General features: G+C 46.2%; 1 protein-coding gene across 4 annotated transcripts in view; it reads right to left on the bottom strand.

The window, feature by feature from the left end:
* Nucleotides 1-5,903: 5,903 nt before the first annotated feature.
* The window catches only part of alpl (alkaline phosphatase, biomineralization associated), a 165,139-nt gene continuing 146,609 nt past the window's right edge, over nucleotides 5,904-24,433 (bottom strand). For all 4 annotated transcript variants that reach the window (XM_067970681.1, XM_067970682.1, XM_067970679.1 and 1 more), the window contains 3 exons: nucleotides 22,390-22,581; nucleotides 10,308-10,427; nucleotides 5,904-8,227 (listed from right to left, as the gene is read on the bottom strand). In XM_067970681.1, the coding sequence (XP_067826782.1) occupies nucleotides 7,947-8,227; nucleotides 10,308-10,427; nucleotides 22,390-22,581 (593 nt within the window). In that variant the 3' untranslated portion in view covers nucleotides 5,904-7,946. The remainder of the gene's footprint in view (nucleotides 8,228-10,307; nucleotides 10,428-22,389; nucleotides 22,582-24,433) is intronic.

Genomic DNA, 24,433 nt, shown 5'->3' with positions numbered 1-24,433 from the left:
TTGGGACATCCTGAGGTGGAAGGCGCTATATAAATGCAAGTTCTTTCTTTTATTGTACACCGTGTTCTGCAGTCTGTAACTAGCCTGGATGCCTGGATGTGGTTACAAGGCTGTGATCATGATCAATATTAGGGCTGGGTAATGGGACTAAGTGCAGAGCTCTCTTGGACAGCGTCCAACTGGGGACCACAGCTCCAGACTGACCCTGGAGGCTAATGAGGGGTTGCCTCATGTAGTTCTAGAATCTCCTGCGTGAGACTTGAGTTAGGACCTGCTCGATGGCAGAACTTCTTGTGCCTTATTTTTGAACGAAAACATGAAAAGAATCTCTGACTAGCAGAAGTGCTTTGAACGTTTTCCTTTTTTTATATATCTTCACACAGCCCAATCTGGATGAATAAATTGTTTGAATTGAAGGAAAAGAAATTGGGCTTTGCAGCTGACATTTTGCTTATTTTATTTTTGTTTTTAGATGATTGCCGGTCTCGGTGGGATGGGATCACTTTCCAGACACCATTTCAGAAGCCGAGACGAACGCTTTGGGCAGTGCCCGAAGGTCGCATCACTGGAGGCCCCAGGCACCTCCTCCCCAGGCTTTCAAACTGAGGTGAAACATGGGTGAACCAATGCCCCTTTCAGGGCATGGTCCTGTGGACCTATCGGCTCAACACTCAACCCTAAGTCTGCTCTCGAGGGCCTACCTCATATTGCGACTGTGAGACATTATTATGGGAGAAGATAACCTAGCTAATCGGGACAATTCTTAGGGGGAGACCGCCACAGGTGATGTCTCCCCTTGGGATAATGTTGATCCCTAGTTGGTCATGGAGGGTCTTCCTGCGTTTTATTTTCGAGACCTATTTCCCACTTAATTCTCTGGAATTTGTCTCATGTACCACAGTTTCCTCTTTGATGTATTGTCATTTTTCACAACCTATATTCTGATATCGGAGTGTGCAGTGACGACCAGAACCCAAATATCCAACCATGTCTAGGTTCTGAACCATTTCTATCAGACTGCTAATGCCGGAACTTTCCTCGGAGCTGCTCGCACTCTTGCAACTTCACCGGAAATGCGTCAGAAACCCTGTTAACATGAATAAAAGAGGTTAAAGTGAATATGTCCATCTCGGTCTCCTTCTGATATCCCCACCATCACAGAAGCCAGTCTTCAGCCAATTCGATTCACTCCACATGATATCAAGAAACGGCTGAGTGCACTGGATACAGCAAAGGCTATGGGCCCCGACAACATCCTGGCTGTAGTGCTGAAGACTTGTGCTCCAGAACTAGCCGCACCTCTAGCCAAACTGTTCCAGTACAGCTACAACACTGGCATCTACCCAACAATGTGGAAAATTGCCCAGGTACGTCCTGTCCACAAAAAGCATGACAAATCCAATCCGGCCAATTACCGCCCCATCAGTCTACTCTCAATCATTAGCAAAGTGATAGAAGGTGTCATTGACAGTGCTATCAAGCGGCACGTACTCACCAATAACCTGCTCACCGATGTTCAGTTTGGGTTCCGGCAGGACCACTCGGCTCCAGACTTCATTACAGCCTTGGTCCAAACATGGACAAAAGAGCTGAATTCCATCAAGGCAGCATTTGACCAAGTGTGGCATCAAGGAGCTCTAGTAAAATTGAAGTCAATGGGAATCAGGGGGAAAATTCTCTTGTGGCTGGAGTCATACCTAGCGCAAAGGAAGATGGTAGTGGTTGTTGGAGGCCAATCATCTCAGCCCCACGATATTGCTGCAGGAGTTCCTCAAGACAGTGTTCTAGGCACAACCATCTTCAGCTGCTTCATCAATGACCTTCCCTCCATCACAAGGTCAGAATTGGGATGTTCACTGATGATTGCACAGTTCCATTTGCAATGCCTCAGATAATGAAGAAGTCCATGCCCACATGCAGCAAGACATGGACAACATCCAGGCTTGGGCTGATAAGTGGCAAGTAACATTCACGCCAGACAAGTGCCAGGCAATGACCATCTTGAACAAGTGAGAGTCTAACCACCTCCCCTTGACATCCAATGGCATTACCATCGCCGAATCCCCCACCATCAACAACCTGGGGGTCACCATTGACCAGAAACTTAACTGGACCAGCCACATAAATACTGTGGCTAAAAGAGCAGGTCAGAGGCTGGATATTCTGCGGCGAGTGACTCACCTCCTGAATCCCTAAAGCCTTTCCACCATCTACACGGCACAAGTCAGGAGTGTGATGCAATACTCTCCACTTGCCTGGATGAGTGCAGCTCCAACAACACTCAAGAAGCTCGACACCATCCAAGATATAGCAGCCCGCTTGATTGGCACCCCATCCACTACCCTAAACATTCACTCCCTTCACCACCGGCGCACCATGGCTGCAGTGTGTACCGTCTACAGGATGCACTCCAGCAACTCGCCAAGGCTTCTTCGACAGCACCTCCCAAACCCACGACCTCCACCACCTAGAAATACAAGGGCAGCAGGCACATGGGAACAACACCACCTGCACGTTCCCCTCCAAGTCACACATCATCCCGACTTGGAAATATATCGCCGTTCCTTCATCGTCACTGGGTCAAAATCCTGGAACTCCCTTCCTAACAGCACTGTGGGAGAACCTTCACCACACGGACTGCAGCGGTTCAAGAAGGCGGCTCACCACCACCTTCTCAAGGGCAATTAGGGATGGGCAATAAATGCTGGCCTTGCCAGCGACGCCCACATCCCATGAACGAATAAAAGAAATAAGTGGGATTCACGTGAATAAACAAGGTTAATGTCAATAAACGGGGTTAATGTGAATAAACGGGGTTAATGTGAATAAATGAGGTTTCCAACTCACTTCTGTCGATGTTATGATTGCAAAGCAGCTCAGAGAAAATTCCCGGCCTAAATCTAATACAGGATCGAGCCAAACCCCCTGATCCAGGTAATATATTCGGGAGCAGGCATTGGTTACCTCTGAGACGCTTTATGTTTTCACTCTTCCCTCTTAGTTACGCCCGGCCTATCGATTTATTTCTGGGCATCAAAATTCCCTTCACTGTCACATTATGATTATTAGCTGCCTCTCTTGCCAGATTTTGGCTCATTCACTTGGCTGATAGTCGGTTGGACTTTGATTTCCTCACTAATTTCTATCAACGTTTCTTCAGCTATGTTCTCTTTTGTTGTTTTGTTCAGCTTTTTATGTCATCCCTTAGCAGTATTCCCCCTCCTCCATTTAGTTTAATGAATCTACCTTTGTCAAAGAGTCTGTGTCCCCTTAGATCCATCTCAAGTTCCCATTCCACGTTCTATTTCTGTAATGCCGTTAATATTTTCATTAGCCAGAAATAATCCAGTACTTTATTCCCAGAACTCCATGCATTAGTATAAAAACATTGTTTTATTTTCATTTCTTGCTCTGTCCTTAATACTACTTCCTTCTCTTAGTCAGCAGTAACTATTTGGTAAGCACAGTTGTACAACACATTAGCTCCTGTTCCTGGTAATCCAGTTTAAAGGAATCCTATTATCTAAACATTAAGTTAATAGCATGGCTCCCCATCTGATTATCTGCCCACAATTATCCAAAACATCAGTTCTCTCCTCCACACACCATCCTTGATCATCCATTATCCTACACATACTTTCCAATGCTTTGGTTCGCACTGGAAGCAGCTCAGATACCTTGACCATGATATCACTGGAAAAGGAAATCAGGTGGAGAGTAAAACTGCCGACCGATTCACTATCGGACGTTTCCATTACTGCCCAAGACGGATTTATACCCCAGAGTGTCATCTACGGAGGGCAAGAGGCCGGGGTTAAACAAATGTGGGGATGGATAAATATTGTGGGGTATTGCTTTGGAAGTTTCCCTGGAGAAATTAAATAGGTCCACGATCGAGCAGTTTGTATATGTGTTCGGTGGAAAGGGTGGGATTGAAGGGCCAAATGGCTTTGTTTTATTTTCTCAACACTCTGGGCTCAGCACAGGGATTTCAGAATATGTTGAAGATTCTTTTTAAACTTCAGTGGTTTGGAGTTTTATTGTTACAAATTAATTTTTACTCATTTACTTTAATAGGATGGATGAATTCACACTACATAGAGTCCAGACCAACCGCAGTACATGAAATACCTCATCTTAAAATCTAAAGACTGGAGGAAGCTGATCCTTTTTAATTAAAGTGATTATTAAGAATTCCTAAATGGAGAGACTGATCTGATCCAACATATCAAATGTGTTCAACATTTCTTAATGTAAAAGAATTTTAATGCTGCGTTTCTCACTCCTTTTTTTAACATTGTTAAATTCTCTTTATTTAAGTCAAGCTGTTTCTGTTTTCTACATTATAAGGTGACAATTTAAACTGGGCAAGAGACTGAGGTATCTGTTTACGTGGAATTTGTGGTAAGATCTCACCTCAGACTCTCAAAGTGAAAAGATGGTCTTGTCAAGTATTTAAGTCAGGTGGCCCAGTAAATAGTGTAGATGGGAACAGAAAGTTGCAACTGGACATTGATAGATGGAGTGAGTGGGCAAAACTCTGGCAGATGGAGCTTAATGTGGGGAAGTGTGAGGTCATCCACTTTGGACCCAAGAAAAATAGATCAGAGTATTTTCTAAATGGTGAGAAGCTAGGAACTGTGGAGGAGCAGAGAGATTTAGGGGTTTGTGTACTGAAATCACTAAAATCAAGTGGAGAGGTACAAAAAATAATTTAAAAGGCTACTGGAATGTTAGCCTTATCTCAAGGGGGCTGGAATACAAAGGGATGGAAGTCATGCTACAGCTGTATAAATCTCTGGTTAGACTCCATTTACAGTACTGCGTTCAGTTCTGGGCACCGCACCTCAGGAAGGATATATTGGCCTTGGAGGGGGTGCAGCACAGATTTACCAGAATGATACCAGGGTCTAATTACGAGGACAGGTTGCTCAGACTAGGCTTGTATTCCCTCGTGTATAGGAGATTAAAGGGTGAACTAGTTGAGGTGTTTAAGATGATTAAAGGATTTGATAGGTTAGAGGGAAACTATTTGCTCTGGTAGGGGGAGTGCAGAAGGGGGCAGGAACCTTAAAATTAGAGCTAGGCCATTCAGCAGTGATGCCAGAAGGCACTTCTTCATACAAATGGTAGTGGAAATCTGGAACTGTCTCCCCCAAAAAGCTGTTAAGGCTGGAGGTCAATTGAAAATTTCAAATTTGAGATATATTTTTGTTAGGTATTAAGGGATATGGAACCAAGGCAGGTAAATGGAGTTAAGATACAGATCAGCCATGATATATTGAATGGCAGAACAAGCTCGATGGGCTGAATAGCCTACTCCTCTTCCTATGTCCCTATCAGAATATAGTTCGTTAATCATAAAGAGAATGGTCTTTACATTTATTGATGGAATTTAGACCTCTTTTCTTTCTCTTTTTTTGGCTTTCCAAATGCTGGACAAGGCTGGGACTTGATTGGTTCTCCAAAGTGCAGTGCCATGTGTTGGTGAGACACTGGTTCAGTCCCCAGTTCCATTCACGGTGACTTCTTGATAATGTGCGCCACTGTTGGGAGGTACTAAATGAAAGCCAGACACTTCTTCCCTCAGGCTGCTCTGTCTCGCCTCCTACTGGTCAGTTTTGGAGCAACATCGGCAGAGGCCTGGGATCAGGATTCAGGATTCCAGGTCCAACTCTGAGATAGGGAAAAGTGCTGGCAAGAGGCAGCCTCAGTCAGGCATTTTGGGTAGACTCAGCACTTCAGTGACATTGAATTGGGAGTGCTACTAATAGTCCTTTATCATCATGGACAACATTTGGCAATACGTGAATCAAGGTCTGTGGGGGATTGATAGAAACCTCTCAGAGTTCAGTAACTAAACACAGTCAGGGAGAGAAAACAGAATTCTGAAAAGCATTGGATAAAACAGTGAAAAAATTTTATTTTATAAAAGATTTCTGTAACTTCAAATAGACAGATATTGGTAACACAAAGGAACGGTTACAATTTGAAACCAATATTTTAAATCTGATTTACACAATTTGTTTTATATTTAACTTTTTGACTGTTAAGATTTCTATAGTTGTGACATTTCTCCTCCTCAGTAGCAACTTGGGTGGGATGACAGCTTGGTGGGCATATCCATACGTTTCGAATCTGCCATTTCCCCCAACACTTGCAATTCTCAAAAGGAGTCCCAAAGCATTGGCCAAGTGGGAGGCTCCAGGCAGCTCTGAAGCAGAACCATGCGTGTTGGCAGTGCTGTGCCCAATAGATGCCAGTGTTGGCGAGTCTTGACACATCAAACGCGCTCTTTTCTCCCCTCGCCCACTCGATGGGGGAGGAGAAGCAAGAAACAGTGTCAGGCCTCAGGTAGGCCTCATGCATCTCCAAGCAGCTGGTTACAGAGGACCACTGACAGAGGACCTGTAATCAGAAACCCCCCCTACCCGCCATCTGAGCAGGAGAGCAATGCCCCACATCGAGAAACCTAGAACTTTTAAAAATAAGGGAATAATTTTTTTTAAAACATGCAGACACAAATAACTTGCTGGATTATTTTGATATTTAAACTGCAGAGATGTTTCAATATGGCTCTTTTAAAAAGGTACAAAAAAATTTAAAAACAAATATGACCAAATGTCTTCTGCAAATGTAACTTTGATTCTCCAATTACAAAGATGTCTTCTGGTCATCTAAACCCGTGGAGGGGGTTGATTGGCTTGGAACACTCAGGATGAACGAACACACAGTTTTCCTGGGATTTTCCCTTTCAATATTAGATCATCTGTACACTACCTACCCACAAGAGGTATTTGAAGTCAATGGCATCTGCTAGTCTAATGGATATTTATTCACGATGCTCCCATTAGAGTGCTCAGTTAGATTTATAGAGCACTTTACTGTCAGCAAGTACCAATTCAGCTGCTGCCACAAGAGACGAGGCTAATCCTTCTCTTCTGCTGTGCCAGCTATCCTGCAACTCACCCCTGGATGAAGCGGAATAATTAGAAGTGAACAGCCTCTCCCCCTGGCAGCTTCCTCCGGGTTTTACTGACACAAGGTACAGCGTCGTATCTAACACTGTGCATATCCTCACATAACTGGCTGGCACTGAGGGGCATCTCCTTTGATTACAATCCGAGACTAAAATCAAAGACGTTGGCCGTACCAGACACTTGTTTACCGCCCTTATGACTTGCTCCTTTGAGTCGATAGAAGTCATCGCTCTTTAACTGTAGGCTAGTCAAGGGCGTAACTATGATCAAAGTGATGATACTTCCACAAGGATGAACCCGGTACAGCATTAATACTGTCAGACAGGTCCAGTTCCATCATTGTGAGAATCCCATCACACTGAGCTTAGTGCTAGCTCACGTTTATACAAGGGTTCTGGTCTATTTGGGGTTTAAGGTGGGAGGCGGGGAACAAATTTGAGAAGAAGACCTTGTTTTTTTGTGGAGTGTGGTAGAGTAATGTGGCCATTGGGCAGTGCAGGGTCTTTACTCATTACTCCCAGCACATCATCCGGCAGGGATCTGCCAAAACATCTGGAGTCAAGTCTACAGGACACTGAGCTGCGACAGGGAAGGAGAGGAAGAGACCAGTTACCACAAGAGCGACTGTGTTTAGAATTCATCTTTGAATGTTTATATAATGCTACGTATTTAGCTAGTGGTTCTTTTTTCAGGTTCATGCTTTTTGTTGCAGGTCTCAATTTGAGGATGGACGGGGAGGGGGGGGGGGGGAAGAGAGAAGGTCATTCTGCTCCGTGAAGCAATGTGATTGGGAAGGGCCTCGCTATCGCGTGCTACGTCCGCAGGTGCGGCAATGCCTTTCATGGGTCCCGTCCTGCTGACGAGTGATCACACTGCTCCACAAATCAGAACCATTGCATTGAAAAGAGTGGATTCCTGATAAACAGGGAAAGTCCACCCTGAAGCTACTCTCAGAAAATAGTTATGCTAGACGCAGGAGAGTAGTGACAGCAATACTAACAAAATAGTACCAGCACCCTCAGGAGCCCATGCGCCGCTGCCACATGGCACAGAGCGGAGGTTAGTACAATGCTCCTTGTTTTGGCCGATGCAGGCTGCGTACGCCATCACGTGTGGTATATAGTTCTGCTCATGCACACTGTGGAAGAGGTGAGCCATTGGGCCTTTTGCAAATATGGCGACATCTTCTCCTCCGTGGGTTTCTTGCCTCAGCGGCACAGCCGATTGCGCCAAGTAACTCTTGTCATCTGTCAGAGAGGGAGGGAGGGAGGAAGGAGGACGAGGAGAGCAGAGAGGGAGAGAAAGAGGAGCGAGCGAGGGAAGAGAACAAGGAGAGAGGGAAGGAGGGAGGGCAGAAGATGATGAAGAGAGCGGAGGGGGAAGGGAGAAGGGAGAGAAAGAAAGAGAGAGAGAAAGAGAGAGAGAGAAAGAAAGTGAGAGCGAAAGAAAGTGAGAGAGAAAGAAAGTGAGAGCGAAAGAAAGTGAGAGAGAAAGAAAGTGAGAGAGAAAGAAAGTGAGAGAGAAAGAGACAAGAGTGAGGGAACATAGCAAGGGGAGCAAGGGACAGAGGAAGGAAGAGGACGAAGTGGAGAACAAAGGGGGAGAAAGAGAGAGAACGTAGGTGATAACGAGGAGAAAGTGAGGGAAGAGAGCAAGGGGAGCAAGGGACGGAGGGAGGGAAGGAGGAAGAGGACAGAGAGCGGAGAGGGAAGAGGAAAGAGAAATAGAAAGGAATTGAGGGTAAAAGGGAGAGGGCAAGGGGAATGAGGGATGGAGGAAAAGCGAGGGAGGGAGCGAGAGAGAGACGGAATGAGAGATGGAGGGGCAAAGAGGATACAAGGCAGGAGTGAGAGAGAGGGGGGAACGGGAGGTATAAAACACACAAATCAGAAGGTTAGAATAGGTACACAAACAGCATCAGCCAGTTCTCCAATTGTACTTTTCTTCCTAATTCTCCTGCACTAAAATTTCTGTATCTATGTTTGATGTTACAATCGATCCCAGCATTCAACAAGGAACTGGATCATAATCGAAATACAAAAGGGCATCGCGACACGGCAGCACACTGGGATTAGTTTAGGTCTGTGTACAATCAGCCTCTGATAGGGACCTGAATTCAGCACAGCTCCTTTCCATCTCTTTCTCTCTCCCTCCTTCACGTTCCCTCTTTCCCCTCGCTCTCTTGCGCTAAAATTTCCATGACTCTAATTTGCAGGAATTACATTTTAAGTAGCTCAGAAACAGCAAGGAATCTTAAAAATTCAGCTTTTGACAGACTTTAGATTAAAAAAGACTTTCCTCTCCTTTCATTTTCTCCCATTACCCTTCTTTACCTGAAAGATTTGGGGTGCAGGTTTACAGATACCATCAAATGCAACCCACTGGCACCTCACTTAGGTGGTCACATTTCACGGGAGTCTGGGCATTGATTGTTTGGAGCGGGGGTGAGAAGAGCAGCAGAGGTGTCTTGGCTAACATTCATCCCTCAACCAACATCATTAAAGGAACAGATTATCTTATTGCTGTGTGCAAATTGGCTGCTGTGTTTCCTACATTACAACAGTGACTACACTTCAAAAGTACTTCATTGGGACAACCTGATTCATGAAAGGTTTTGTATTAATTCAAGTTCTTTCTTTTTTTCATGAAGCACACATGGAGCCTGGTTTGTGTTGTTCAAACCCACATCTCGCAATGCATTAGCCTTTGATTTCTTCAGATGACCAGCGTTTGGTGAGTTTTTAAACAGCTCTGTATCGTGGGATTACGCAGCCACTTGAACCTCCCAGGCTTGAACACCTCACTCTAATGGGTCACCAATCTCAGCCAGCTCAATAGGGAGAGATGACCAGAAGAGACCAACTGTATCTGCTCAGGATACGATGGAGGAATGGCAGCACGCCCATGGAGACCAATTTAGGGACTGAAGTAGGCCATTTAGCCCCTCGGGCCTGCTCCACCATTTAATTAGTTCATAGCTGACCTGCACCTCAACTCCATTTACTCGCTTTTGCTTCATATCCCTCGATACCTGTACCTAACAAAAACCTATACCCGGACCGCGAGCGTCGCGCGGCGTACGCCCGGGCCGCGAGCGTCGCGCGGCGTACGCCCGGACTGCAAATAAAAAGAATTTCAGATCTACAGGTTGGATTTGTACAATTGGGGGGATACAGCAGAGCATCAGGGCTCATGGGGAAAGGAGGAGACGACTTGAAACTAGAAAGCAGGTCCCATTTTTTACAGGCCAATCCCACGTCTCACACAAGACCATTCCAGGTAATTTTTTGAAAAGGTGACAAGAAACAAAATTGTTTCAGAACTTACCGATCTCGCTGTTTGTAACATTCGGCCTTTGTCCATCTTGTAGTACGTAGCCAGGTCCGTTTCCATAGAGTATAGAAGTAAATGGTCGACTGTCCACGTCACTTAAATATGGAGCAAGACCTGGAAGAAAAAGCACAGACCTGAGAAAATGACACTCGCTGGAACACACCTCACACAATGCTGCGACCACATACAGGCCCCACAGCCCAGAGTATCAGCAATACAGGCCCCACAGCCCAGAGTATCAGCAATACAGGCCCCACAGCCCAGAGTATCAGCAATCCAGGCCCCACAGCCCAGAGTATCAGCAATATAGGCCCCACAGCCCAGAGTATCAGCAATACAGGCCCCACCACTCAGAGTATCAGCAATACAGGCCCCACAGCTCAGAGTATCAGCAATACAGGCCCCACAGCTCAGAGTATCAGCAATACAGGCCCCACCACTCAGAGTATCAGCAATACAGGCCCCACAGCTCAGAGTATCAGCAATACAGGCCCCACCACTCAGAGTATCAGCAATACAGGCCCCACAGCTCAGAGTATCAGCAATACAGGCCCCACAGCTCAGAGTATCGGCAATACAGGCCCCACAGCCCAGAGTATCGGCAATACAGGCCCCACAGCTCAGAGTATCAGCAATACAGGCCCCACAGCTCAGAGTATCGGCAATACAGGCCCCACAGCTCAGAGTATCAGCAATACAGGCCCCACAGCTCAGAGTATCGGCAATACAGGCCCCACAGCTCAGAGTATCAGCAATACAGGCCCCACAGCCCAGAGTATCGGCAATACAGGCCCCACCACTCAGAGTATCAGCAATACAGGCCCCACAGCTCAGAGTATCAGCAATACAGGCCCCACAGCTCAGAGTATCAGCAATACAGGCCCCACAGCTCAGAGTATCAGCAATACAGGCCCCACCACTCAGAGTATCAGCAATACAGGCCCCACAGCTCAGAGTATCAGCAATACAGGCCCCACAGATCACATTATCAGCCCAACTGTTCACAGTCCATCATGAATAGACAACAAGATTATAAAGTAGATGCAGGTGAGGAAGGCCATTTGGCCCAACTTGGATCATCCATCCACAAAGACCCTATAACACATCCATCACAGAATCTAACTGCTTCCTAAAATGCTCCAGGACAATTGCCTCTACCACTCCACCCAGAGTCCATTCCAAGTGCTGATCACTCTTTGTGCGAAGAATTTCCCGACATCAGTCCTGACTTGGCCCTTCACTAGTTTAGAACTGTGCTCCATGAGGTCCAGTCCATTCAATTTAGAAACCATTCATTTTAAAACAAGAACTCAAAATGTTCCTGTTCAGAGATCCATGTGTGTGATTCCTAACAGGGAATTACAGGCAGTTCACATCATTCTAAGTCGGTCTCCTATGTTCAGGTGAACATCAGCGAATTAGCAATTTATATTAAAGAAATAACGATGTACAACAGTGCGTAGCAGGCTGAATGCTCTAATGTTATCGCACTCTGTGCCACCACCCACACTCTCTGCCATCACTCTCTGCCATCACACATTCTCTGCCACCACTAAAGCCACCATAATTAAGTTATCTTCTCAAGATGGAGGATATATTTTGTTCTTTAAAGGGTATCATCCCTCAATCTACTGACCAACACCACTCTGTATAGGATTGCTCTTGGGGTACGATAGTGTAGTGGTTATGTTACTGGACACTGCTAGTCCCAATTTTGTGCAGGATGAGAGAGAAATGTGTTACTCAAAGGGGAAAAATAGTAAACTAGAAATCCAGAGGCCTGGACTAAAAATTCAGAGAATTTGAGTTCAAATCCCAACACAGCAGGTTGAGAATTTGAACTCAGTTCAAAACGAAATCTGGGAATAAAAAGTTATTATCAGTAAAAGAGAGCAGGAAGCAGTCAGATTGTTGTAAAAACCTAACTGGTTCACTAATATCCTTTAGGGAAGGAAACTTGCCGTCCTTACCCGGTCTGGCCTTTTTGTGACTCCAGTCCCACACCAACTTGTTTGACTCTTGACTGCCCTCTGAAGTGGCCAAGCAAGTCACTCAGTTGTATCAAACTGCTATGGAGTCCAGTGGCTCGAAAAGAAGGCCCACCACCAGCACCTTCTCAGGGCAACCATGAATGGGCAATTAATGCCAGCCTTGCCAGCGATGCCCACATCCCAAGAATGAATAAAAAAACTCAACTCTCAATCTATACGAGTGATATCCCTCGAAAATAACATATCTGCAACTGGCTCACCTCCTCCAGGTGCTTAATGGAACGGCCTGGTTATCCAAGACTGCCTGTAATTATTAGCACTAACTGATGGTTAAGGGACTGTGTGGTTCTGTGAAGAAGCAAAAGCAAATTTATTTTAAACAAACTCCTGACCATGTGCCAGCTCTGATGGACCAGTCTTGGGTGTGGATCAATTGACGAGGGAAATAGCAGATTTATTGTTCCGTCACATAGTGGGACAGATTTACTGCAGCCACTCTGCCCCTTTCTAATTGATTGCTGACTAATCACTGAACTCTCCAGCTGCTGGTACCCATCTGGTTTTGGGTGATTAGTAAATAATTGTGCTCTTCAGAAAGAGACACAAAAACCAAATCCTCCACTATATCAGCCTGAGGTTTTAAAACAGCACACTCCTGGATTAGTAAATTCTCAAACCCCTGAAGGAGATGAGTGTAAAGATGTTCATTTCCTAAAAGTCTTTTGACTCTCTGAAGCTCATCCCTCGACTGCAGGCACTTTCCCATTCAGCACCATTTGCATTTTGAACAACCCTATTTTTGTCTCCAACTCCCTACCTGGAGGATGATTCGAAACATTTATCAGCTGAAGTTATAAAGTCCTTCCGAATACGCGGGGTAGACCTTGACTTTGTGCGATAGGGTGATAGCGAGTCGGCAGACTGTTGTACATCTCTCCCCATTGTTATTTCCATTCAAATCAATCGGGAGAGATGTGAAACAGGCTGCCGATTCGCTTTCACCCGTTTTACACTATCACACAAAGATCTTCCCCCATCTGTTTGAAAGAAGGAACTTCCATTCATTTAGCACCTTTCACAATGTCCTAAAACACTTCACAGCCAATGAATTACTTTTTTTTTGGTGTAGTCCCTGTTGTAATGTAGGAAACGTGGCAGCCAATTTGCGCACAGCAAGATCCCACAAACAGCAATGAGATACATGACCAGATAATCTGTTTTAGTGCTGTTGTTTGAGGGATTACCTTAAATAAAAAGTAGCTTTTTAATGACAATAGTCTAGAAATTACAGTTACCAATATTAGCGAACAAACTCTACGTGTTGTTTTGACATTACTCTGTCACTTAGCACAGGCATTTACCCATTTAAAACCAATGGATTAAAACCTGTGTTAAAATAGCAGGGAGAGAAAAATGAGTGGTTGGAAATGTGTCAATGTGTTGTTCTTCATTTCAAAAAATTGAGGCAGGTTATTATTTATCACACACCAGAGACCAATACATAAAGGGGTCCTCCTGAATCTCCCTACCAGACAGCTGCATGGAGTGATTTACAAAGGAGGTTCTTTTATCCAACACTCTCATACGGAGTACTGCTCCTAACCAGAAGCGCTGGATCACAGAATCCCCTGCTTTCACAAAATAGTACAGACTTGACTTGATAGTGGATAATGACTGCTTTTGGCATTCCTGTCTTGTGTGTTGGCCACAGACATTCCCCCACCTCCACTTGCTTGGCTCGGTTTGTAAAGTTGATCAACCTACAAACCAACTACTTTCAAAAAAGAGCAGAAATAAGAAAGCAGAACGAGGCCTTGTTTGGAGAGGGCCTGCGGTAACACGAAAATGGCTGCATGGTGCCACACTATCTTTAATGGGTTAGTGTTCTCTGGGCGGGTGATGTTCTGTTTATGTCTGAAGGTCGTTCTTTCCTCAAAGAATGAGGGAAACCAAACCAAAGATTTAATAATGTAATATTCGACAGCACCTCCCTCCTCTGTGACCTCTACCACCACGGAGGGCAAGAGCAACAATGTTGTGGGAACACCTTCACCTCCATGTTCCCCTCCAAGTCACACACCATCCTGACTTGGACATAGATCATAGTTCCTTTATGGTCGCTGGGTCAGAATCCTGGAATTCCCAACCTAATGGCATAGTGGAAGCATCATCACCGCAAGGACTGCAGTGGTTCAAAGAGGAGGCCCTCAACCACCACCGAAGGACAACTAAGGATGGGCAATAAAAGCGGCCTTGCCAACGTCACCCACATCCAGAGTACAAATAAATATTATAACTGACATTCTAAAAAAAAAGTACTGAAAAAATGGGTAATGCTTAACTGCTATTTATGGTTTCAAAATATGATTCATGAATCTATGTTTTGTACCTAACCTTAAAAATGACTGTTGGCAAAATTAACGGACAAACTTTTTCTGTGTTCAGAAGGTGAGATAAATAGTAAATTGCCTCATCTTTTTCCAGTGGGTAAAGTTAAAGGACACAGTAATGCACTTTCTACCACCCATTCAGCTTCAAGGGATTTAGTGATAGGCTTATCTAATATTCAGCGATTGAATGGATTATCTAGATTGACTTAATTGTCTTAGTTGCAGCAACACAGAAGGGCAGGGTCCTAGTGCTCTAGAGAATCATAGAATGGTTACAGCACGGAAGGAGGCCATTCAGCCCATCGAGTCCGCGCCGGCTCTCTGCAAGAGCAATCCAGCTAGTCCCACTCCCCCGCCCTACCCTCGTAGCCCTGCAATTTTTTTCCCTTCAAGTACTTATCCAATTCCCTTTTGAAGGCCACGATTGAATCTGCCTCCACCACCCCCTCAGGCAGTGCATTCCTGATCCTAACCACTCCATTTGTAAAAAAGAGTTTCCTCATGTCACCTTTAGTTCTTTTGCCAATCACCTTAAATCTATGTCCTCTAGTTCTTGACCCTTACACCAATGGGAACAGTTTCTCTCTATCTACTCTGTCTGGACCCTTCATGATTTTGAATACCTCTATCAAATCTCCTCTCAACCTTCTCTGCTCTAAAGGAGAACAACCCCAGCTTCTCCAGTCTATCCACATAACTGAAGTCCCTCATCCCTGGAACCATTCTAGTAAATCTCTTCTGCACTCTCTCTAAGGCTTTCACAACCCTCCAAAAGTGCGGTGCCCAGAACTGAACACAATACTCCAGTTGTCGCCGAACCAGTGTTTACAAAGGTTCATCATAACTTTCTTGCTTTTGTACTCTATGCCTCTATTTATAAAGCCCAGGATCCTGTATGCTTTTTTAACCACTTTCTCAACCTGCCCTGCCACCTTCAACGATTTGTGCACATGTACCCCCAGATCTCTCTGTTCCTGCACCCCTATTAGAACTTTACCTCTTAGTTTATATTGCCTTTCCTCGTTCTTCCTACCAAAATGTATCACTTCGTATTTTTCTGGCTTAAATTTCATCTGCCACGTGTCCGCCTATTTTACCAGCCTGTCTATGTCCACTTGAAGTCTATCACTATCCTCCTCACTGTTTACTACACTTCCAAGTTTTGTGTCATCTGCAAAGTTTGAAATTGTGCCCTGTACACCCAAGTCCAAGTTATTAATATATATCAAGAAAAGCAGTGGTCCCAGCATTGACCCCTGGGAACACCACTGTACACCTCCCTCCAGTCCAAAAAACAACTGTTCACCACTACTCCCTGTTTCCTGTCACTTAGCCAATTCTGTATCCATGCTGCCACTGCACCCTTTATTCCATGGGCTTCAACTTTGATGACAGGCTTATTATGCGGCACTTTAACAAACACCTTTTGAAAGTCCATTTACACCACATCAACCGTATTGCCGTCATCGACCCTCTGTTACCTCATCAAAAAACTCTATCAAGTTAGTTAAACATGATCTGCCTTTAACAAATCCGTGCTGGCTTTTCTTAATTAATCCACACTTGTCCAAGTAACTACTGACTTTGTCCCGGATTATCGATTCTAAAAGTTTCCCCACCACTGAGGTTAAACTGTAGTTGTTGGGTTTATCCTTACACCCTTTTTTGAACAAGGGTGTAACATTTGCAATTCTCCAGTCTTCTGGCACCACCCCCGTATCTCAGGAGGATTGGACGATTATGGCCAGTACCTCCGCAATTTCCACCCTTACTTCCCTCAGTAACCTAGAATGCGTCCCATGTGGACTGGGTGACTTAGTGATTCTCTCTGGACAGATGCCGTGTGATGGCAAGTGTTTCTGTAACACTGCTTTCCTGAGACAAATGAAACTCAGTGCAAAAGACATTTGTGCTGCCTGGTGATTTCAGTGATTGCTGCGTGCAGCCAGTGCTACCTGCGCTGTTGAGTGGCTGCACGCAGCAGCAGGGGGCCCAGATATCGGGCGTGACTGGCACTACTTAAAGGCAACCTGCACCTCTTAAAGGGGAGGTGCATTGTGGCTGCAGGAAGTGGTGGAAGTCAATTCTGAAGTAAATCTGTGCAGCAATATAGTGAAGCATGGTGATGATGGGACCTCTGGAATTTTTAATGAGCAGTAACTTGGCAGCTCAAAGTTTACAGCACTCTTATATTTTGAAAATATAAAATACGGGTCTGAACAGAGATCAGAAATTGCACAAGGAAAGCACAGATGCAGGTCCCACCCTTATTTTTAAAAACTGTTGTTGCGTTTTAAAATATTGAATAATTGGATGAAGGAACAGAGTGTCTTGTGGCAAAATTTGCTGATGATACAAAGATAGGTGGAAAAGCAAATTGCGATGAGGACACAAAGTGTCTGCAAAGGGATATTGACAGGTTAAGCGAACGGGCAAAAATTTGTTCACTAGGTTGATTCCGGGTATGGAAGGGTTGTCTTATGAGGAAAGATTGAACAGCTTGGGTCTATACTCATTGGAGTTTAGAAGAATGAGAGCAGATCTTATTGAAACATACAAGATTCTGAGGGGACTCGATAGGGTAGATGCTGAGAGGATGTTACCCCTCATGGGGGAATCTAAAACTAGGGGGCATAGTCTCAGAATAAGGGGTCGCCCATTTAAGACGAAAATGAGGAGGAATTTCTTCTCCCAGAGGGCCGTGAATCTTTGGAATTCTTTACCCCAAAAAGCTGTGGAGGCTGAGTCATTGAATACATTCAAGGCTGAGTTAGACAAATTTTTGATCAGCAAGGGAGTCAAAGGATATGGGGAATGGGCGGGAAAGTGGAGTTGAAGTAAAAATCAGATCAGCCATGATCTCATTAAATGGTGGAGCAGGCTCGAGGGGCCAAATGGCCTACTCCTGCTCCTATCTCTTATGGTCTTGTGGTTTAATAAAGGTTTCTCAAAACTACATCCCACATCCTCCAACCTGCATGCCAGACCTCACCAATCTGCCAACCTGAGTTTGTACCGGGCCTGCGAGAATGCTTGCACCAAGGGTCTCGGATGATTCACTAGAGGCCTTGGTGGAAGAGGGGGACAGAATGAGGAGCATCCTATATCAGCAGGGGGGGCAAGAGGTCCTCCAGACATCTGCTCCCGATGCAGTGGGAGGAAATAGTAGACAAGGTCAATGCCAGGAGCATAGCACCACGAACATGGATACAGTGCAGAAAGAAGTTCAATGATTTGGCTCGAGTGGTCAAGATTTGTGAGTTCAACTGTCAAGTGGCGTCTCCTACGAACTCCACCATTAGCTGCATCCACTGCTCCACGCACTCCGCCCCCCCATTACCCACCTACCAACAAACTCTTTCAATCAGTACTCAACTCTTCCAATCAGATGCTTCCTCTCACCCTCACACATTACCACTGTTGCAAGCCGCACACCCACAACTCACAGGTCACACACACTGGCAGCTATTCAACCATGACAGCCACATCTTGCAGGACACTCACCAACACACATCCCACTTTCTTGTAGGAGAAGGTGGTGCATAACAGGAAGCAGCAAGTATTTTTTTTTAAATGCACACAAAACACTTTCGTAAATCTATTTCTCTATTTAGGAAAATATTTTTTCCACAAAGAAATGGTTCCATGGAACATGAACCTGCTGTCCTCTCTCAGGATGACAGCATTCTTGTCCCACCCCTGCCACTCTGCCAGTGCCCTTGCTGTTGCCTGTCAGCTAGCCTGCCCACTCCCTATTGCAACTTTATTCAAGTATAGGAAACCTCCAAAAACAGATATAAATGCATCAGCAACCAGTAAAAATAATCCATTAACTAACCTGTAACTCCTGCATGATCCCTTTAAATAGAGCTGGTGAGGGGATGGGGGGTCCTCCGTGCCGTTTAAGGTTAAGACAGTGCGTTGGCTGGAGCGTGGAGTTCCAAAATAACAGCGGCCCCTTTAAATCAGCGTTGCACACTGATTAACGCCATAATCTCCCTACTCTACATGCTGCCGGCGTTCACTGGGTGCGCGCACGCGATCGCCTTTACCAAGATGGCCTGCTGAGAAATTGGACAAAACCCGCTGGAGCCTCCAATTTAAATAATGGTGATTAACAATGTCACTCGTTGGGCAGGGGGTGTGACGGGGGGGGAGGGGTTAGAAACTTGTGAGCTGCTGCAGAATTTAAAGCCCTGCAGCAGCTTAAAGGGGCAGCACGCCAGAGTTCCAGCAGCAACGAAAGCTTTCCGGTCAAATAATGCCTGGTGAACGTGAGGGCTGTCATGTGTCCTAAAGACCTGACAATGAAGCTGTGGACGTACTTCTCCACAGGGTGAGGAGGGAGGCACCCAACGACACCTGCTCGCCAACACCGCAGCACTGAGATGGCACAGGAGGTGGCTATGCCAATCAGTGCCAATTTGATAAACCTGTTGCACGGCAATGAAAACAGCCCCCAATATCTCCAAATCTTTCTTTATATTTGTATTTCCTCAGACCAGGCAGCATCCCAGTGAATCTGTGCTGTACCCCCTCTATTGCCTCAACAATCTTCCTATAATGTGGGGCCCAAAACTGCTCACAGTCCTCCAACTGTGGCCCTACTAAGGATTTATACAGATTCCCTCGACTTTTATATTTTATTTCTTTTGCCATAAAATCCAATATTCCACTAGCTTTTTTACGGCCTTATCCACTTGAGATGCTGCTTTTAATGTCTTATGAACCTGAGCCCCTAAATCCCTCCACCCTTCCACATCACCCAAAGTTCCCCATTCAAAGTATAATTATTACTTTTTTAAAAAAACAAAATGTACCAACTAACGTTGACTGACATTGAACTCCATCTGCCACTTTTTTGACCATGCCACCATCTTATCAATAACTACGCCTCCTTCCCCCTCCCCCGCTTTAAGAAGCCTACTTGAGGAGGCCGGGTCCAAGCATTCCCAATGCTCCTTTTTTATGCTCTAAGGGCGGATCATTGCCAAAGTAGTAAGGATGAGAGCTCTTGGCTGAAGTCAACATAGGACCAAGTTTGAACAGAATGAGGCTCGTTCTTGCCTATAACACATCCTCACTCTGGCCCTGTTACCACCGGTCACAAAATCCGTCACACAATGAATCAGCATTCAAGGTCACATGCCCAAATCTACGCCCAGTGCCCACCACCAGCAACAAGGCTCTACTCCACCAGCACAGCGTGACAAGATTTACCCTTGGGTTATCATTCTTGTGAGTTAAAAAGAATTTTTCTAAAATTCACTAACATTGCAAAATATTGTCTCCCATTGATTTGTTCTATTGTACTCCTCAATACTGCTCAACACAGTATAACCAACGCTGGAGTAGTCAACCCACCAAACACTTCCTGCTGGCCTGGCCTGACCTTCATAGCTCTTCGGTAACAAAGGTGGCCATTCTTTTTTTTTATTCGTTCGTGGGATGTGGGCGTCGCTGGCGAGGCCAGCATTTATTGCCCATCCCTAATTGCCCTTGAGAAGGTGGTGGTGAGCCGCCTTCTTGAACCGCTGCAGTCCGTGTGGTGACGGTTCTCCCACAGTGCTGTTAGGAAGGGAGTTCCAGGATTTTGACCCAGCGACAATGAAGGAACGGCGATATATTTCCAAGTCGGGATGGTGTATGACTTGGAGGGGAACGTGCAGGTGGTGTTGTTCCCATGTACTTGCTGCTCACTGACGTAGTTAAATATATTTAATGCCCGTACCATTGTGCACTGGATACCACACAGAGTCCATGGGGTATAAATTGGACCACGTTGTGCCCATTTAACAGGCACAAAACAAGCCAATTTTGGAGACCACCATCTCGCACCCAAAGGGCACTTGAAGGACATCCGACCCAATATTGGATCGAGCCATTTTTCAGGCATTGGGCCCCTTACATATGTAAATTAGGGGGCTAACACCTGTTGTAGGCCCACTGGCAGAAATTGGATATTGCAGAGCGGAGCAGGCACTGGGCCTTCCCCGCTCTGGATTCTTCAGCGACTGCTGCGGCCTAGGCAACAAAAGCCGCCAACAAAAGGTAAGTAAAAAAGGTAATTTAGAAAACGTCGCTGTGGAGCCAGGAGGAGCAGGAGCATTCCCCCAGGCTCCACAGCACCCTGATCGACCCTCTCCCCATTGCAATTCCATCCCCACCCTCCCGGGACTTACCTTCAGGCCGCTGCCAGTGAGGTACACGGCCCAATATTCAACTTCTACGAATGGGGCGAGCTGCCTCTGGAGACGCAACCGCTCACCGTGATTAATATTAAGGAGGGCTGTGGCCCAATTTCAGGCCGGCTTCGGGCCTTTTGGTTCAGGAGCACGTTGCCGATAAATCACCCACTTCACACTCGAAGCTGGGCGCAGAAGAGTTTCTACCCCCAGTGTAAAGATATTTCCAACAATAATTCATAGGCCTGTGAGTGAAGCCTTTTGGTTTACGCATTGGAGTTATTGGCCTTGAACTCAGGACACCATCGGCTTAAACCACAGCCAGTTATCCAGTTAATTTGAGGACTTTGAAAACCACAAGTTGTTCGACAAATCTCTCAGGAGAATTAGGAATGTTCCATATTTGTTTGGTTGATCATTCCATGACATTTTTATCCTGAGACTGCTCATTAATGGATTCTCTGTGGTTTGTGGCTTAAGGTTTGAATGATTTAGTTCAGGTCCTTGAGCCAACAGGTCAAACGGGCAGATCGTGTTGGGTTTAGGTTACATTTAGTTTGCGTTGTAAATGTGCTGAAGGAGCATTGGGTTTTACCCCAGACTAAGCCACAAGGTAAATCTATTCCCAATTCCAATGGAGCAACCTAAAACATAAAAGCTTTTAGTAACAGGAAAGGGCCATTACTCCCAATAATCCTGGCCTTTGACAGAGTCCGAGGGGACGGGCCAGGGTCTGAGGGGAAGGGCCAGGGTCTGAGGGATGGGCCAAGGTCTGAGGGGACAGGCCAGGGTCTGAGGGGACGGGCCAGGGTCTGAGGGGACGGGCCAGGGTCTGAGGGGACGGGCCAGGGTCTAAGGGGACGGGCCAGGGTCTGAGGGGATGGGCCAGGATCTGAGAGGATGGGCCAGAGTCTGAGGGGATGGGCCAGGATCTGAGAGGATGGGCCAGAGTCTGAGGGGACGGGCCAGGATCTGAGGGGACGGGCCAGGATCTGAGGGGACGGGCCAGGGTCTGAGGGGACGGGCCAGGGTCTGAGGGGAAGGGCCAGGGTCTGAGGGGAAGGGCCAGGGTCTGAGGGGAAGGGCCAGGGTCTGAGGGGAAGGGCCAGGGTCTGAGGGGAAGGGCCAGGGTCTGAGGGGACGGGCCAGGGTCTGAGGGGACGGGCCAGGGTCTGAGGGGACGGGCCAGGATCTGAGAGGACGGGCCAGGGTCTGAGCGATGGGCCAGGGTCTGAGGGGAAGGGCCAGGGTCTGAGGTGAAGCGCCAGGGTCTGAGGGGATGGGCCAGGATCTGAGGGGATGGGCCAGGATCTGAGGGGAAGGGCCAGGATCTGAGGGGATGGGCCAGGGTCCGAGAGGACGGGCCAGGATCTGAGGGGACGGGCCAGGATCCGAGGGGAAGGGCCAGGGTCCGAGAGGACAGGCCAGGATCTGAGGGGACGGGCCAGGATCCGAGGGGATGGGCCAGTGTATTTACAAATTATTGAGAGAGATTAGTTCCTGAACTCACCAAATATACTGCTTCCTCGAAAGGTGTAGCCTCCAAATGTAAAGACATGAGAGTGATCGGCTGTGATAACCGTTAATGTATCCGTCTCTCTGGTCAAGGATCCAGCCTTCCCAATGGCTTTGTCCATCTCCACTGCTTCAAATAAAGCCATCTTGGCTTTCCCTTCATGATGTCCATGGTCTATCCTGCCACCTTTAGAAGGAGACATTCATTCATTATCTCAGGGCTCAGGAGGAACACTTACAAGTTTCTACATTAAAAAGAGGACTAACCCTTTGTGCAATGCAGTGCAAAGAAAAAAATATCAGTAGGGCAAACATCTCACCAGGGAAGGGAGTGATGAAATATCAGCAAGAAGGCCTGTCCCACCATATAAGGTGTGCCTCACATCAACCATAGAGAAGTGGAGAAGGGTTATGGAGCAAAGATGGGTAAAAAAAGACGGCCCTTTGGGCCTGTTGCGTCATTTAATTGGATCATGGCTGATCTGTATCTCAACTCTGTTTACCCGCCTTGGTTCCGTAACCCTTAATACCCTCAACCAACAAAAATCTATCAATCTCAGCGTTGAAATTTTCAATTGACCCCCAGCCTCAACAGCTTTTTGGGGGAGAGAGTTCCAGATTTCCTTTGTGTGAAGAAGTGCTTCCTGACATCACCCCTGAACGGCCTAGCTCCAATTTTAAGGATATGTCCCCTTGTTCTGGAATCCCCACCAGAGGAAATAGTTTCTCTCTATCATTCTAGAATGGCTGTGACCCACCGCAGGCCGAGTGGATACAATGTTGGATTTGCTCACCTCTCCCACGTGGAATAGTCCACACATCACACCAATAGGTGAGCTCAAGGTATACAAATCTACTCTCGTCCTCTAACTTCAGTTGGAAAATCAGAGTGGAGAATCTTCAGTCATGCCGAGGTAATTACCCGGTTTGCAAAGAGTTATTACTGTTACATTCCAACCAAACAGTAAAACTGGTCAACACAAGTAAAGCTGACATTCTCCAGTTCACATCTGACGGAATGGAAACCCCCCCCCCCACCACCAGCCAATCACGGAGCACGACACTGGCAGTCAGCACGGCTGCAGCATCCTGCCTCGCAATTGGAGCAGGTGTGACCTTGCCGGGAGAGGAAAATGTAGAAAAGACAATTCCTGGATATTTTGACCTGTTGTCTGAACATACTTAAAACAGGGACACTCTGGGCAGATTTTAAAAGGGTGAAAGGAGTCCATGGTGAGGCCTGAACACCGATTGATTGGAGGCCGATTCTCTGAATGCACACTTTCGCCACAGAACCTTGATGCCAGTCAGAAAATCAGCACTTCTGAATTTGCCAACTGCACGGGTTTTAACCGCAGCCAAGATTTTGCTCAAACATAAATATTCACCTTATTTTGAAGCCTCTGTAACTTGGCAGATAAATGAAGTCATGTGCACATGCTTCAAAAGATCATGGTTTGCGATTTGTTGGTAAATGTTTAACATGGGGGTGACTCCAATGGCAGTGAATGAATACACTGTATGATGCTCCACTTGGCACACAGAGCAGGACATCGAGTTAAATCCCTGGTCTGTGCTGAGTCAGCCGTGTATCAGTGGCAGCACTCTCTCTCTCTCTCTCGCCTCTGAGTCAGAAGGTTGTGGGTTCAAGTCCCACTCCAGAGACTTGAGCACAAAATCTCAGGCTGACACTCCAGTGCAGTACTGAGGGAGTGCTGCACTGTCAGAGGTGCCGTCTTTCGGATGAGATGTTAAGCCGAGGCCCCGTCTGCCCTCTCAGGTGGATGTAAAGGAACCCATGGCACTATTTTGAAAAAAAGCAGGGGAGTTCTCCCCCGGTATCCTGGTCAATATTTATCCCTCAACCAATATCACTAAAACAGTTTGTGGGACCTTGCTGTGCGTAAATTGGTTGCTGTGTTTCCTACATTAAAACAGTGGCTACACTTCAAAAAGTACTTCATTGGTTGTAAAGCACTTTGGGATGTCCTGAGGTTGTGAAAGGCTCTATACAAATGGGAGTCTGCTAGGACAGCCAT

The sequence above is a fragment of the Heptranchias perlo genome, chromosome 32, assembly GCF_035084215.1.
Source record: "Heptranchias perlo isolate sHepPer1 chromosome 32, sHepPer1.hap1, whole genome shotgun sequence".
Lineage (NCBI taxonomy): Eukaryota > Metazoa > Chordata > Chondrichthyes > Hexanchiformes > Hexanchidae > Heptranchias > Heptranchias perlo.
The sequence above is the reverse complement of the archived record's forward strand: the minus strand, read 5'-3'. Positions and strand labels throughout refer to the sequence as shown.